This window comes from Talpa occidentalis, unplaced genomic scaffold, assembly GCF_014898055.3.
Source record: "Talpa occidentalis isolate TD23 unplaced genomic scaffold, MPIMG_talOcc4v2.1 talOcc4.7, whole genome shotgun sequence".
Taxonomy (NCBI): Eukaryota; Metazoa; Chordata; class Mammalia; order Eulipotyphla; family Talpidae; genus Talpa; species Talpa occidentalis.
This window is the reverse complement of record NW_023605083.1, coordinates 125,096,207-125,113,225: the sequence shown is the minus strand read 5'-3', so window position 1 is coordinate 125,113,225 and position 17,019 is coordinate 125,096,207. Positions and strand designations below refer to the sequence as shown.

Here is a 17,019-nt window from a genome sequence, read left to right as displayed (position 1 = left end):
GAGGTTATCTAGCGTTTCACAGGCACCTGCAGGCTCTGGGTAGAGTGGGGGGTGGGGGAGCGAACTCCGAAAATCAGATGAAAAACTGTGGGCCCTCATCCCAGGCAGGTGACAGGAGTGACATTTCAGATAGTTTGAAAAACCCCTGAAACAGTCACAGAATCCAGAGTTGTCTTCAGAGGAGAAACCCAAAAGGCAGGAGTCTATAAACAAAATGGCTGCCTTGTCCTCGTACACCTTGGGGGCAGGGGCCCCCTCTTCCTGCTGGGCTGTCTTTGGACTTTCTCCCAGAGCAGGGCCTGGCATTGGCCCTCAGGTAGGACCCACACAGGTTAGAGAAGTTGCTTTTGTCTTTATATGGTATCCACCTCACTCAGTTTGTTCAGCTCAACCGGAAACCTACCCTGGGAATCCAAAGAAAACAGCAGGCCTGTCCCCCCTGCCGATCTGCCTGGAGGTGACTAAGCCAGAACTCATTCTTTGGCATTTGCTACATGGTGTAGCTAAGGCCCTGGTGAGCTACTTCTATCAAATTTTCATCAGCTGAGATTTTTCAAGGTCTTACAGATTAGCAAGCAACTTACTTTGTCATGAAGCCCCCCTTTGGAAGAAGACACATTTTTTATAGTATGTTTTGAATTATTGCCTTTAAAAAATGATGTTCTCCTTATTTAAAGGCTAGAGATAATATAATTAATAACCAGTTTCTGGAAAGCTTAATGTGTCACCAAATAGAAAATTTGAATCTAGCCAGGGGAGAGACCACCTCATGCCTTCAGTGTTCTTTCTTATCTTCCTCAACCCTACATTAGGCGTGTGAGGCCTCTCTTCAGGGGCCTTGGGTAAAAGGAGCAAAAGAAGGGGAGGGGGCAAAATATTGATGCCTGGTATTTTTGAAGCTAGTTGGGAACGCAAAGGATAACAGCTGCAGCCCCCATGGCCCGTTTTGTTTTCTTCTATACTTTGGTGAGTGCATTACTCAAAATTGACTGTGTTGCCAAAATGCACTTACGTCAAATTAGATTATAAATAGACAGGCAGAGCCCCATTACTATCCATCACGCATTATCCTTCTGGTGTTCATGATAGGATTTTTCTTATATAACTTTGCATGGTTCTCTTTGAAAAAAAATTGTTTACATTTTGTTACTAGGAGTTAAATGGAAAAATTCACCTGGAATATGTATCCAAGTTACAGCACCTTGGAAATACTACGAGCAGCTTAAACCAGTTCTCTTAATGTTGAATATTAGTTCTTGAGTAATCTTATTACATGTGCGTGAAATCAAAGGCTGCTTCTGCCCCAGAGCTGACTTATTGGGCTCTTGTGTTCATGCACTGAATCTTCAACGCTTTCTGAATTGAAGTGTGGGAGAGGGACTCGTTTGGAACGTGTAGAACTTGTGGTAGTCTGTATCTTACTACTTGATAAAACAAGGCATTCTTGCACATGACTTGCTCTTTCTTCCTGCAGAAAGTTTTTGTCATGCCAAACATGGATGATGTTTATATCCCTATAATGCACTCAGCCATGGACCCTCGCTCCACTTTCTGCCTCCTGAAAGACCTGTCGGTTGAGGCTGCCGATCAGCTGTGATGGGGGAGCACTGGCACTCACAGTATTAGCAGACCGAGCTCCAGGTGTGGGGCTCATGGCCGCCGTCCAGGCTGTAGCACCGGCCTCTCCTTGTGCCACAGCTTCTGCCCTCTGCCTGCTGGTGCCCATCCCACTGTGAGATGTTCAGTAACTGGTATCTGGATTGCCTGCTGCGAAGCTGTGACTCAGCCAAGGAAACAGGAAAGACCATCACAGCAGACCCAGAGTTTCAAGTGGTTCACACCCCCGCTTTCTACTTTACAAAAAGAGCACATGGAGCAGGCTGTCCACCTGGAAGGCCGCCCTTGCCTGACGCCAGCTTTTCCTCAGGCAGCCAGAGCAGGATGGGCCACTGTCACTTCTGTGGTCTGTGTGATGCCAGCCCCCCCATTCCAGAGACTGGCGGTTTGGTGGGAGTGGCATTCTGTGTAGGCCCAGCAACTTGCTCATCATTGGAATTGTGCATTTTGGAAGCAAGTAGCCATAGAACACACACACCAACACTCAGCTCGGGTGGGGACCGCGGGGTTCACGTGAACATTAGGCAAAGCCATGAGATCAAACCATCCCAAGCCTTTACCAATGAGTACAATCGCCTGGTTTGTAACCCCATGTTTTCCCGAGACAAGAGCTTTTGTGAAAATGTCGAACTCGCACTGAATGACCAGTGGTGGGCCAGGAAGCCAGAGCCAGTCCAACCACCTGGCACTTCCTGTGCTCTGGGAAGCTTTGTGGGGAATCTTAATGCATCATTAATGGAATTGGTTGGGGATAGTTTTGAGGGCAGTTTCCCTTTCTGGTGGCCAAAGCGGAGAACTGCTCTCTTAACTATCAAGGTGAGAGTCAAGACCAAAAGTTTGCTTGACATCAAACACTACAAATCTCAAAATTAACACGTGACCTTTCTTTAATGTTGCCAACTTTATTTTGTGCATTTGTGTCATGATGTAGTTTACAAGTTTGGGGGCTCTGATTGTAAAACTTGCTTTGAGAAGTAAAAACAAAACTTGTTTAAAATTGCATTCAAATCAAAATTACCTTTGGGTATCTTTTGATAACTTACATTTGTGGATAAAGCTAATAGTGGTTTTTTAAACAGCACCTTGCTTGAACATGACTTTTAAGAAATGAGTCTTATCGAAAAAAATTTCAACCCTTATTTGATTCCAATCGCACCATTAAAACATGACTTAAATCACTTGACCATTCCAGTCAGTGTACTGTTCTAATTTCTCATTGTGTAGGCCAATTTGCCTGTCAGTCCGCATGTCTTGTTCACTGGTCTTTATAATTTCTGTGCAATAACTAAAGGACTAGATGCACTACTGTGTAGATTCCACGACTGTACTCTATTGCACTTAATCAAATAGTATGTGGGGATTTACAATCGCTTGTATTGTTTCACAAATAAATATCTCATGTCAAAAACAAGATCATCATTTGTGCTGAATCCTGTTTACAAGTAGGGACAGAGCCTGGTGGCCCTCCTTTAGTAAGTGCAGTGGACCGAGGTGGTCCTAGCCACACCCTGATAGGCAGGTGTCCTGGCAGTTTAGACCCCTCACGTATGCATCTTTGTCATTCAACTTCTGACTTGTCCTCAGTATACATCTCACCCAAGCACAGGTCAGAGATGGCTCATCTTTCATTTGGATTAGTTTGATCATACATGTGCCCATATGTGAAAAATCACAGCAGTGTGTAAAATCTAACCTAACTGCCCTGTTACTACCTGTGCAAGCTAACGACACGCTAACCCGACCAAGCTTCACCTCGCACCTGGCGCACCGCACCCAAGTAAGCAGTCGCCTGAATGTGGCTCGCAGCCACCACTGCACCGTAGTCAGGGGAGTCAAGTCCCCCCGCCCCCGCAGAGGCCGCCCCGCCCGCCTCCCGATCCCCGCGGGGGGGTCGCGACGGGGACGGCCGCAAGCGAGCCGCGGGATCCCCAGTGCCCTGGCTTTGAGGGCTGCGCCCCAGCTCGCACGCAGCCGTGTCGCTCGCGGTTAAAAGGGCCGCCGGCGGGGGGCGGGCGGCCCCAGTTATGCGCGAGCTCGTGCTCTGGCGCCGCAGCCTGACCCCCGGGGCCACGCGCAGGCCGCGGGGGCTCAAAGGCGGCGCGTCGCGAGGACACACACGAGACGGACACGAGCACTGGGTCAGCCACTTTATTGAGGGACTTCGAGGGCGGGAGGGCCGGGGGCCGACGTCCGGGGCCGCGGGACCTGCGGGGACAAGAGCGCAGGGTGAGCGGGGGGAGCCCGCCGCCCGCCCCCTCCCGGCCGCCGCCGCCGCCCGGCTCAGACTCCAGGTCGCATCACTCGCATCAGCAGTCTAACGCGTGCTTTGGAAAGTCATCACCGCAGGCCGCCGGCCGCCCGCCCCCCCCCCCCCGCCCCCGAGCCCCGAGACAGGCCGCCGCCGCACCCCAGCGAGCCTCACCTCCCCGGCCGCGGAAAGGCCGGGGACGCGGCCCCGCTTCCACTTAAAGGAGCGACCGCGGCTGTTGGGCGGGGTTTACCGCGATTGACCAATAGAAAGTCGAGCTTTAGGCCACGTGCTTGTAAGGTGACTTAATGATTGGCCGGGCTCTCCGAGCCATCCAGGGTGTAGAGTGGTCACGTACCGACCATAGAGACGGGCGTCGAGGGCGGCCAGAGAGTCGCGTGCGACGTCACCCGTGCGGGTTTCTCCCGCGTCTCGTCGCCGCGGGCCCTGGTGCTCCCGCCATCCCCGCGGGGCCGCTTTGCGAGCGAGCGGTTCCTGGCTTGGGCGGGATTTTTTATAGAAACTAGGATAAACGCCGAGGGTGTAAAGTTGAGCGAAGGTAACGTTGTCCCCGGAGGTCAAAGTCACCAGTCCCGGTGGAAAGAGTCTGTCTCCCAGCAGCTCGGGGCCTGGTGCTGCATCGCCGTGGCCGCCGGAGCCTCGGTTTCTGAAAAAGAGTAATAGGCCACAAAGTTGTGAAGAGGGGCCTCCCTGGTGGCGCAAGGGGTTAAGACGAACCTATGAGGCAGTCCGCAGCCTCTGCAACACGAGCTCGATCCCGGGCCAGGGAGCTACCCACATGGCGCGGCAGACCTCTCCTGCCTCCCCGCTGCTCCCCTCAGCAGTGTACTTCGGTCCGTCTGCCTGTTCTGCTCCCCACTCTGTCTCTGGTGAATCCTCTCACCCCTCCCCCCAAATCTCTGGCCTGTGCCCTTCTTGTATGCATAAATAAATCTTTTATGAAATAAAAAAGTTGTAAAGAATGAAAACTACTGGGCCCGTTTAGTGGCCAACAAGCATTTGTCTTTAAAGAACTGATATGACATGGAAAAATTCTGTCATTGCAACGCTTTAAAAAAAAATGCCAAAACAGTTTTGAACAGCGTCTTGGGGAGTTCAAAGAGCCCTGACTGGGAAAAGTAAACGTGCTTCTTAGTGGCGAGCTCATAAGAGTGGGAAGATAAGAAAGCTGTGCTGCCCGAGAGCTTGATTTACTGCAGGGAGAGCGCAGGAAACTAACAGTCTCCAAGTATCTTAATTTCCTTCATACGCTTTCCTTGGGAATTATTTTCCTGTCAATAAGAAAATAATAAAATTTTAATAATAAAAAGACAAAAGGTGAAAGCAGTTCAGCTTTGGACTTTGTAGTCCAAAAGACTCTCATTTTCATTTTCTCTCTAGTCTTTAAAATTAAAATAAATTTTTGATCCAAAACATTATTATGGCAAATGTTTTGTAATAATATGAATATTTTTATTGTATTGCTATTTAAAATTTTATTAATGTCAACATTTACTACAGTGTGGTACAGGTTCTACATTGGGAAATGTATGAAAGTTCTCCCTGTGGCCTAGAATGTGATCTATTGTAACAAGTGTTCCATGGATTTTTTTTTTTTTTTTTTTAAGATTCATTTACTTATACAAGAACCGGGTACAGGCCAGAGGCGCAGGAGGCTTAGAGGATTCACCAGAGACAGAGCAGGGAACAGAAAAGGCAGATCGACTGAAATACACTGCTGAGGGGAGCAGAGGTCTGCTGCGCCATGTGGGTCCATCCCTGGCCTGCTGGGAATCCAACCAGTGCTGCAGAAGCTGTGGACAGCTTCACAACACTGCGCTTAACCTGCTGTGCCACCAGAGAGGCCCAATTTGCTCTTTTTTAAAATATATATATATATATATATATATATATATTTATGCATACAAGAACTGGGATACAGGCCAGAGGTGTGGAGGGGGAGAGGATTCACCAGAGACAGAGTGGGGAGCAGAACAGACAGACTGACTGAAAGCACTGCTGAGGGGAGCAGCCGGTGAGTCAGGAGAGGTCTGCCATGCCATGTGGGTGTCTCCCTGGCTGGCTGGGGAGCAAACTTGTGCTGCAGTGGCTGCAATAGCTTCATAGTGCTGTGCTTAACCCCTTGCACCACCAGGGAGCCCCTGATTTGCTCTTTTAATTGCTTAATGCTGGTGACATTCACATTGCTGACTGTAATACAACCCAGTCATTGTAGCCCTGCAGCCAATGTCGCTGCTGAGAGGGGCTCCAGTATACAATTATACTGCAGTTACGTCTTGTTGTCTTTGTGTTGGACATTTAAAATAGCTTCCAGTTTGTATCATTACAAGCAAAGCTGCTTTAAGTGTTCCTGTAGTGTGTGTGCAAGAATTCCTTTAGCATAGTGCATAGAAGCACAATTGCTGAGTGGTAGACAAGGCACAAAACTTTCTAGATAATAGCAAATTCTTTTCCACAGTGGATGCTCTAATTTGTAGTCCCACACTGACCTACGCTCTCACCAATTCTTGATATGATCATATGTTTAATATTGCCCATTGGTGAGAAGATGGTATCTCATGGTAAATACATTTGAAGAGGGTTTAATGTATATTTATAGGCTCATCACTCAATTATTTGACAGTCATGTTTTCTGAATTAGTTCTTTTGAAATCAACTTTATGTACAAGTTAGAAGGCACATATGTTAAGTGTCCACTTCCTGGGTGTGTGTGTGTGTGTGTGTGTGTGTGTGTGTGTAGAAGAACTAGGGTGAAGGCTAGAGGTGTGGGGGAGAGGGTGTGAGAGGACTCACCAGAGACAGAGTGGGGAGCAAAGCAGGAGGATCGACTGAAATACACTGCTGAGAGGAGCAGCAGGGAGACAAGAGAGGTCTGCTGCACCGTAAGTGGGTCATCTCCCTGGCCGGGAATCAAACTCAGGCTGTAGCGGTGATAATACTGAGACTTAACTCCTAAGCCACCAGGGAGGCATGTGTTTTGTTTTGTTTTGTTTTGTTTTAAACCCATACACTCTATAACCTTCCACCTAAGCAAGACATAGAATATTCTCATCACTCCAAAAATTTCCCTCATCTTTTTACCGTCAATCCCCACCCTCAGCAACCTCTGTCCCTGGCAACCACTGATCTGATTTCTAATATTACAAATGGTGTTGCCTATTTTAGATATTCTTATAAATGGAATCATGCAATTTGTACTCTCATGTCTGCCTGGCTCCTGTTACTTAATCTAATGTTTTTGTGATGTACCCATATTGTTAGATCAGTAATTCGTTCCTTTTTGTTGCTAAGTAGTATTTCATTGTCTGAATAGGCCACAACTTGTTTTTTTCCACTGACATTTATGGAATTTGGGTTGTGTCCAGTTTGCGCCCCCGGTGAAAAGCTGCTGTGAACTTTTGTGTGGAAAATTTTTTTAATGCATTCAAGAACTGGGGTGTAGGCCATAAGTGTGGGGGGTGAGAGGATTCACCAGAGACAGAGTGGGGAGCAGAACAGGTAGAATGACTGAAATACACAGCTGAGGGGAGGAGCAGGTGAGACAGCAGAGGTCTGCTGTGCCATGTGGGTCAGCTCCCTGGCCAGGGATCAAACTCCTGCCGCAGTGGCTGCTGATAGCTTTGCTGTCAATTGCTTGATAGCACTAAGACTTTAACTCCTGCGTCACCAGGGATGCCCCCTGTGTCAAAGTCTTTTTATGGGTTTTTGTTTGCATCTCATTGTGTATTTTTGTAAGAAACTACCAAACTATTTCCCAAAGTGGTAGGACCATTTTGTACTCCCACTAGCAATGTATGAGTTTCCAGTCACTTCAAATCCTAGTCAATACTTGGTATCATCACTATAATTATAGCCAGTTCAGTAGGTGTGCAGTGGCGTAGTGCCTACCACAGACATGTTTAACTAATTCTCAGAGTGGTCCTGAAAGGTAGATAGGACTATTTCTGTATTTTAGTGCTAATTCTAAGACCAATCAGAGAATCAAGGCTTAGTGAGGTTAAGTAATTTGTTTGCATTTATACAATTAATAAGTGGCCAAGCATGGGCCTCCCCAGTGGCGCAGCGGTTGAGTGCTGGGTTGAGCTGCCCGCAGCCTCTGCAGCACCGGTTCGATCCCCGGCCACCAGGTGAGGGTCCCACATGGCGCGCAGACCTCTCCTGCTGCCCACTGCTCCCCTCAACAGTGTACTTCGGTCCTTCTGCCTGCTCTGCTCTCCGCTCTGACTCTGGTGAATCCTCTCACCCTCCCGCGCTTCTGACTATACTCAGTGCTTGTATAAATAAATAAATAAATCTTTAAAAGAAAAAAAAAATCAGTAAGTGGCCAAGCGGAGCTGGGATTTGAACTCATGATAGTTTGGTTTCCAAGTATAGTTGAACACTATACCAGGCAGCCTCTGAAAGGATGCCCTTTGTTTTAGTCAACGTGATTTCTTATTATCTAATGAGAGTAAGTTCATCCAACATTCACACCTACACGCTTCACTCTTGAGGGTCTTTAAGCCCCTTTCCTCACGAACCATCCAGTGAACGAAGGGACTGGGAGAAGGAGGGCGGTGGAGAGACCTACCCTGAATGGTAAGGCAAACCGAAAGCTGATCCAAGGCCCTAGGAGAAGACTCAAGAAGAGCACTGAGTTTGGAGGGACCTGAGGAAGAGCGGGACAAGATCCCCAACGTGAGAGGATGTAAGCGTGTCAGGATGAAAGACAGGAGAAGACAGAGAACATTGTTTCCTCTACCAGAGGCGACCTCAGAGTGCAGATGTAAGCAGGGAAGAAAAGAGAAAGGAAACTATCCTTTACCGACGGGTGGCCGGGTGAAGGCACAGATAGGTGGATTTAGTCCTCTTAGAAATGCTGAGCCAGCATTTCAATCAAGTTTTTTGGGTGTGAGCAAAGGAAACCTAGCTTAGACGAGCAGGAGTATATTGTGAATTGTTTGGTTAAATGGGGGAAGGCGAGCTGGGCAGTTCCAACGAGAACTGGAACTCAGGCCTGTCCAGGGCTCTGAGTACCTTTGTGCTTCTCTATACTTGTCAATGTCTTTCTTTTGAACTGGGTTTCCTCATGCCTCCTGGCTTTGCCACTACAGAGGAAATGATCCTCTTTTCACGGCTCTAGTTGGCATGAGATTGGGTACAAATCTCCCCATGGTCAAGTAAAGGAACCAGCTGGGTAGCTGTTTTTCATGTTATCACTACGTAACAAACCACTCCATACCCAGCAGTTTAAAACAATGGCCATTGGAGCCTCTGTGGTAGCGCAAGGGGTTAAGCACCGCACTATGAAGCAATCCGCAGCCTCTACAGCACGAGTTCGATCCCTGGCCGGCCAGGGAACAACCCACATGGCGCAGCAGACCTCTCCTGACTCGCCTGCTGCTCCCCTCAGCTGTGTACTTTGGTCAGTCTGCCTGTTCTGTTCCCCATTCTGTCTCTGGTGAATCCTCTCACTCCCCCACCCCCCGCATCTCTGGCCTGTACCCCAGCTCTTTATGCATAAATAAATAAATCTTTAAAAAAAATAAAACAATGGCCATTATGTTCTCTCTCACAAGTCTGTGAGTTAACTGGGTTCTGCTGGAAGGTTCAGCTAGGTTCCAAGAGTGAGCATTCCAAAAGGAAGGAAATGGAAGCTGTTAGCTTCTTAAATCCATGCCAGGAAGTCCCTGAATGTCACTGCTGGTCAAACCCAGTCACAAAGTACAGATTCAACGGGAGGGGAAGTAGCTCTGTTATAGGACAGGGAGAGGGAAAGGACCACCCTGTTACAGCTCTACTTTGTGATGGAAAATGCAGCATGTGTTTCTAGGGAGGGAAAGACTACTTTGGGACGTCTTTCGAAACTAGTTATTGCAACAGAGCAATAGGATGGGCCCAGCCTGGTAAGTGCCTATCAGGGTCAGCAGATAAATCCACACCACCTGGCATTTCTTCCCCTCTGGCAAAGCTGCTGCCAATTTCTATTCCCTTAATCTGCTGTGGTCCCAACAGTGAGAGCAACTCCTTGAGCCTGTAAATGTTTCATGGACGTTGTTGAATTCCTTCTGAACGCCCTTGTTTGTGGGTCTGCATGGGTCTAATGTTTTCCATCCTGCTTTGGCAAGATCTAGCTATCCTGCCTCCTGCCATTTCTTGCTCTGGACTAAGACCAAAATAACCTATTAGCAGCCTCCTAATGGTCTCTCAAAAGCCTGTTTCTCCCCTCAAAACCACCCCCCCACCCCTGCCCTGCAGCCCCAAAGCACTTCAGTCCTATCTCACGCTGCTGTCTACTAGAGGGAGCAGCCTGACTTCAGCACTCTGCTAAACACAGGCTGACCTGTGTCATCCAGGGCTTCAAGAAGCCACACAGAGCTTTCCTTTCCCCAGGCCTTTTTCCAGGTCCTCCATTCCCCTAGAATATCCTTCCCCCTGTCAAACCCGACAGAAAGCCTGGCCCAGACACCACTTCTTCCAGGCGGCTCTCTTCATCCCACCCCTTTCTTTCGACCAGGACCCATCTCTCAAAAACCACAGGTCTGTTTCCAAGTTTATGCTCACACTTTTCACAGTTGGCCTTGTACGTTGCTTTCTTCCGTGTATGTCCTATCACCTTTGTCAACTGGCAAGCTCTGATATTCGCTCGTGGCATGAATCCTTTGTACAGAAGCCCTCCATGGTATTTACTAACTGTGAATGATCAGGTGAGTGGATGATGGTGTCCATGACCATGCAGAGTTCAGAGAGGAAGTTCATCTACAAAATGAAGCCGACTAGGGCCTCCCCGGTGGCGCAGCGGTTGAGCGTTGGGTTGCAAAGCTGCCCGCAGCCTCTGCTGCGCTGGTTCGATCCCCGGCTGCTCCCCCCGGCCACCAGAGGAGGGTCCCACATGGCGCGCAGACCTCTCCTGCCATGCCCACTGCTCCCCTCAGCAGTGTACTTAGGTCCTTCTGCCTGCTCTGCTCCCTGCTCTGGCTCTGGTGAATTCTCTCACCCTCCCGCGCTTTTGACTGTACACAGTGCTTGTATAAATAAATAAATTAATTTAAAAAAAAAATGAAGCCAACTAAATTAGACCTAAAGTTCCTGCTCTAAAATCTGGCTTTGTCAGTGGAGGGAGAAAGTAGAGGGAATAGTAAAGTCCACTAATTAAGCCTTGAGAAACACATTCTGGAAGAAAAAAAAAGAGCAGAGAGAGAGCAAGCCAGAAAATGGTAGTATCCATGAAGGAAAAAGTTCTAGAAAAAAGAACCATTAACATACCTAAACTGATGGCGGGGGTTGTCAGGGAGGGGAAGGAAAACATGGGCACTGGGATTTTTACGAGAGGAAGAACATTTATGAGGTGCTTGAGAGAAATTTCCAGAAAGTTCTGTGGGAATAAGCCAGGCCCCAGGGGATTAAGAGGGACTGGGCAGTGAGGAGGTGGAGACAGTCAGAGAGGACCGCCAGTTCTGCCAGTTCCACGTTGTGCCGTGTTGGACACTTGAGAATCTTTATATATGATAAACTGGGGGGCCTGAGGGACGCTTCAGCATAGTACAACAGTGGGTGTGAAATATAACAGCAGAGCAAGTAAACAAAAATGATCAGTCAGGATTAGACTGGACTTCCTCCCCCCAGAAGACTCCGCATTCCCCCAGGTAACTTCTCCATTCCTCTGCACATCCCCAAAGTGAGAGTGGGGGACATAGATGTTATTTGAGGCCATGCCTCTGATGTCACCTGTGTTTCCAAACTTCTGGTTGTTTTTAGTATTCCAGGAACATGCCAATCTGGACCCCTGCCTAACGCCGTTTGCAGGTCACATACTGGAATCTTGTCACTATGCTGGGGGCAAGGGCAAGAGAAACAGCCAGCTGGCGTCTAGAGCGAGCCAGACAGGCTCTCAAGTGTCATTGATAGCTGTTCTAATCCAGGTTGTGTCTCTTACGAGCTGTGTCAGCCTCCAGGCTGTTAGTCTTTTCGAGTTTCCATGGGTCATTTGTAAGATGGGGCTGATAACACCTGCCTCATAGAGCTGCTATGCGGGTCCCATGGGTGACCCCGCAAGACATGTATTTGCATTTCCCAACATTTCCCAACAACAGCAAACAGCCAATAAACATTAACCACGAAAGTAAGAGACGCTTTTGCTGCAGCAAATTCACAACAGCCAGGGCATGGAAACAAGCTAAGTGCCCGCTGCTAGCAGACTGGACGAAGAGGTGGGCCATCCGCACGATGGAATACTATTCAGCCATCAAGAGGAAATGGTACGCCATAGAGCGAAATGGAAGGAGTTCGAGGGGATGTTGTATAGTAAAGTGAGTCAGAAGGACAAAGACAAATAGTGGGCATTTACATAGAATAGATGGTTCAACCAAGTACAACAGCTGTAAGAACCAGGGGACACTAGGAAACAAAGTAAGGTCTCTGCGTTAAGAGGGAAGGGGAGGGAGAAAGGGGCAGGAGGTACAAGGTGTGGCGGGAGGGAGGGAAGAAACTCTTCTATGCAAGACTGTGTAGTGGGTGGGTTTCTGGAGCAAAGACAAGCCCTTCAGAATGGTTGTCACCATCTCTCCAAATGCAGTCACCCCGCAGCCGGGAGCGCCCCCGTTTTATTTCTCTAAGAGCCAGACTGCTCACAGTGATAACCTTTCTGAAATTTTCCTTAAGCAGGAGGACATGCGGAGATCAAAATTTAGCTTGCTCCCGGAGATGCTTCCTTCGTCATTTCACTCACCCCATAACCACCCTACATATTCTGTAACTTCAAATATGCCTGGAAGCAGCAGCCACAGCAACACCCAAATCACTGTTAAAAGAGGTCAGTTGACTTTACTCTCATAGACACAGTTCCTTTGCCAAGGGCCTGGAGCTTTCAGTCTTTCTTTCTGGCTTTGCCAGCTTTTTCTTTCAAGTATTCTTGGAAGGAAGCTACCCTTCCACTAAGTAGGTGTAGCCACCTGCAAATTAAACTCGTCATAATTTTTAAATGAAAATTTGAAGAGTTTTAAAGGGAGGAAGGCTGGATCATAATTGCTTCCACGAGAGGGCGACATTTCCTAAAATAAATAAAAAGACTTCAGGGCCACAGGAATTAACACCAGATTTCAAGGAGGCGACTGGAGACCAGGATTTGGGCTGCCCTTGGGCACCTAAGGAAACTGGAAAACACAATTTCTGGGCTCCTCTCCATGGAGATTGTGAACCAGTAGGGAAAAGGGCCAAGAAAACGTGTTGAGAATCTTTTTCTCAAGAGCTCTCCAAATTTGGGAACAACTGATTTGCAAGAAAGTGCAAGCAAGATTTTAACTCACTTTTCTCCGGACCCCCTCAACCCAATATACATTAAGGTCCTGCTACAGTCTTTGTTGAATCTGGATATGTATTTATTTTTACCTTTTTATTGGAAAAAAGAGGGTTTATTACACTAAGACCATGCAGGACCTTTGCTCTGTTGAGTGGATGCTATTTAATGCTATTTCCAGAAAGGTCATTTTCTGCCTATTTTCAGGTCTTTTATAGGGGCAGGTCAACTTCAAAGGCACCCTACAAACTATTTCCACTTCTATTTGTGTTTATCAGCGATGCCAGCTTTTGCTTTATTGTAAGCAAAACACTGCTAAAATAGTGCTTGACTGGAAGAAGATGGTGGGCGGTGCCACCATAAATAAACCCAGAGCTTATCAGCATGAGTTGCCAATCCAGGGGAGAAGCACATAAAACATGTGAACCGATTACAAGTAAGAACAACCTAACTGGTGTGGTTAAGGCTCAGAGATTTGGTCTGAGTACAAGACAAATAGACCCACCTGGACAAGGTTCCTTGGAGTGGAATATTTTTTCATTATTGCATCGTTAAAGCTGATTAATGAGTCAGATTGAGGTAAGCATTTCCCTTTGTGTTTCATCGGCTGTGTTTACAGGGTCACAGTGACATTTTGAATTGTAAGAGGGCTGCAAGATTCCTGGCACAGAAAGCTCCCCTCCTGGACTTACTCTGAGAAAAAAGGAAGGGATGTGAAAGCAGCATTTTTCAGCCCAGCTTCTCTTTTAATTCCAGCACGTGCTCTCTCAGATCTCGTTGTCCGCTTGCAAACTGGACAGGTAATCATTCAAGAGCTCCTCCCAGTGTCCTCCCTGTGGGCTCCTCCCTGACCACCTGACCACACTGCCCCAGCTCATTGCTGGAGCTTCTGTTTGCACACATCTCCCCACAAGTCCCAAATCCTGGTCTCCTTTCAGATGTGTCCACTACTTCCAGGGTTGCCAAGACGTGTCCAGTCTCCAACTGGTGTGTTGGCTTCTTCGGCATTGGCAGGGATTGATCCTTTGACTGTGATGTCCGGGGTTGGGAATGGGGTGCCCTGTTTGCAGGGTTGGGGCATTTCTGCCCATTATAGGTATAGGTGGAGAGGATTGCGTCATGGTGCACACAGACCAGACTTTGCCAGCCTGTTTTCTCTGGCGTGAACTCTTTTCCCCCAAGCCCTGAAACACCTCAGGCTGTCGTGTGAATAAGTTAGGAAAAATTAAGAGGAGCTGCTATCCGCCCTCCCCTTTTTTCTTTCTCCTAGGACATGTAAATGCAGTGCTCGAATCTTAGTTTGCACCTCATTACAATGTGTCCGCTCTCCCCGCTTGCGTCTCAGTGGAGGGCAATGTGGGACCCAGGGACCAAACAGCTGGCAGGGCTCTGTAATTCAGACTAATGGCCCTCAACCCTCAAGGAGACCTCGTGCGAGTGCCCCACCCACCCCCTCCCGCCAAGGAGCGATGACACATGTCAATCCAAGCGTCACGAGGTCACGTTTACAAACACCACATTAACACACACCCCACACAAGCAGCCGAAATGGTTTCCTTCTTTGCTTATAATTGTTGGGTGACTTGGCCACGGTTTATTCCAGAGGGAACTTACGGCTGTTGGAATGATTTGCGGGGACTTCCTCGGGGCAAAGAAAGGGAAGAGAAGGGTCTCAGCGCGCAGGGCCGAGCGCCGGTTGCTGGACTCCCTGCCGGGGGCTGACCCTCCCTGCGGCGGCCGCCTCGCTCCCCTCGGCGGGAGGACCGAGCCGGGGCGCCCGGAGCGCCGCCTCCTGGCTTCCCCCCGGTCAAGCCTGCCCGTCCCTGGGCCCCTCGGCGGGGTTCGTGCGACCGCCCGGGGCAGGGGCGCGGCCGTGTGGCTGGGGTGCCGGTGTCCCGCAGGCGGGTGCTGGCTCCCAACCTGGACCGCCCTGCGCCCCAAGACGCCGCACGCGAGGCGGGCGCCCTCCCCAGCAGCCGCGGGCGGAGACTCCGGGCAGCGCGAGGTGGCCCCGGCCTAGCCCCGCCCCCGAGCCGGCCCCGCCCCGGGACCGCCCTTAAGGTCCCGCCCCCGAGCCGGGCCGCCGAAGCCCCGCCCCCGAACCGCCCTTAAGGCCCCGCCCCCGAGCCGGCCCCGCCCCCGGGACGCCCCCGAGACGGCCCGGCCCCGCCCCGACCGGAAGCCGCGCCGGCCCGGCTCTTATAGGGCGGGGAATGGGGGCGCCGCCGCCGCCTCGTCAGCTCCGTGTCGGCTGAAGCTCGGCCCCGGCGCCCTGGTCGCGGCGCCCCCGCCCGGTTCTCCGCGCGCACCGCCCCCGCCGCCGCCGGCCGGCCCGCAGCCAGGCCGCGACCGCCATGCCGGCCCGGCTGCTGCTGCTGCTGCTGGCGCTGCTGCCGCCCGGGCCCGGGGTGAGTGGCGGGCGCGGGGGGCGCGGGGGGCGGCGGCGGGGGGCGGCGGGCGGAGCGAGCGTCCCCCGCCGGCCCCGCGGGCAGCGCCTGTCACCCCGCGGGCCTCGGCCCGGGGCGCGCACCTGCCGGCCCCTCGGGGGGCGCCCCGGCCGTCGCGGGGGTCGGGGGGACCCGAGGGCGCGGGCCGGGGGGTCTGGGCCGGCAGCCCCGCGGCGACCTGAGGAACGCGGGGACTTCGGGGTCCGGCGCGGGAGCGTCTGCACCCGGGAGCCGGGCCCTCTCCCGCCGGGCGGGCGGGCTCCGGGAGACCCGGGCCGGCTGGGGCTGGGCCGGGCTCTGCCCGCGACCCCGTGCGGGGCGGGGACGGCCGGGGCGCCTGAGCGCGGGGTGCAGTCTGCGCCCCGAGAGACGAGTCTGCCGGACGGTGCCCGCTGCCGCCCGAGGCCTCGCTCAGCCGTGGACCCGGGGACGCAGGCGTTTCTCGACAGACTCGGGTTTTTTCCGGCTGGTGGGAAGAACCTAAGTTGGTGAATGTTGGTTTTTGGTTTTTTTTTTTCCCTTTAAACATGTTGTTCAGGATGTGGGCCGGGCAGAGACCTCCTCTGTGTGCTCTCTAATAGGCATATCATGTACCAGATGTCCAGGTGGGGAGCTGACATGTGTGCGCCTGAGCACTGGGGCCTGAGCGCTTTGGAGGTTGTGCCTGTTAGGTAAATAATAGTCCCTGCTCTTGGAGTAACAGGAATTTCAAAACAGAGGAAGTAATGCATAAGGTCACTTTCTTCAAATTTGGGTTTTTTTTTTTAAAGGGGCATTTGGACACACTTCATGATAGAACTCGTGTAAGTCTCTTTTCTAGTTAGAAAAACCCACTTTCATGACCAGAGGCACGGTTGGAACCTGCCGTGTGTTCACATGTAGGAGTGTAAACAGAATGACCAGTGTGTGATGGGGATCCAGCCTTTCCTATAGTCAGAGCCTACATGTATATGGTTTTCTTTGCCAGGTCTTTCCCTCTGCTGTTCTTTCACATGATTTGCGTTTTTAATAACTTAGACCAAAGTGCTAAAAACAGCTATTTAACTTTACTTGGGACTTCAGTTCCAGTTCATGTAAATATTTCCAAATTGCATTTGGAAATCCGCATGGCTCAGAATTCATGGTAAAATATTCCAGACCCTTATCAACAAGTGGTATTTTAGTATAATTGCTTTTTACATAAAAGATCCAAATTTATCGACCGGTAAAAACTTTGATCCCCAAACAGTGCGAATTATTTTAAAATTCTCCACTGCAGATTTTGCAGTTAGACTAGGCAGTGATGCTGTTTGGACAGTGCTGGCTGTCAAATCAGACAGACCTGAGTTCTAAGTGGCCGGTGGCAAATGTACCCTCAGGCACTTCTCAGAGACTGTTTCTTCATCTGTGAAGTGGGGATAGCTAACTCTTGG

The 17,019-nt window shown here is 50.3% G+C and overlaps 2 protein-coding genes and 2 non-coding genes across 7 annotated transcripts in view; 2 read left to right on the top strand and 2 right to left on the bottom strand.

Moving 5' to 3' along the window:
- Positions 1–3,025, top strand: part of TEX2 (testis expressed 2) — a 98,983-nt gene extending 95,958 nt beyond the window's left edge. For 3 of the 4 annotated variants that reach the window (XM_037494481.2, XM_054688910.1, XM_037494482.2), the window contains exon 12: positions 1,475–3,025. In XM_037494481.2, coding sequence (XP_037350378.1) covers positions 1,475–1,597 — 123 coding nt within the window. In that variant the 3' untranslated portion in view covers positions 1,598–3,025. The other variant, XM_054688911.1, reaches the window with a different exon arrangement.
- Positions 3,026–3,588: 563 nt separating this feature from the next.
- On the bottom strand, positions 3,589–3,718 carry LOC119233183 (small nucleolar RNA SNORA76). Its single transcript, XR_005122333.1, has one exon. It is a non-coding gene; the product is annotated as a small nucleolar RNA SNORA76 (small nucleolar RNA).
- Positions 3,719–3,895: 177 nt separating this feature from the next.
- Positions 3,896–3,961, bottom strand: LOC119233156 (small nucleolar RNA SNORD104). The gene has a single exon (XR_005122307.1). It is a non-coding gene; the product is annotated as a small nucleolar RNA SNORD104 (small nucleolar RNA).
- Positions 3,962–15,363: 11,402 nt separating this feature from the next.
- ERN1 (endoplasmic reticulum to nucleus signaling 1) overlaps positions 15,364–17,019 on the top strand; it is a 68,760-nt gene continuing 67,104 nt past the window's right edge. The window contains exon 1 of the mRNA XM_054688912.1: positions 15,364–15,568. Within this exon, the coding sequence (XP_054544887.1) occupies positions 15,515–15,568 (54 nt within the window). The 5' untranslated portion in view covers positions 15,364–15,514. The remainder of the gene's footprint in view (positions 15,569–17,019) is intronic.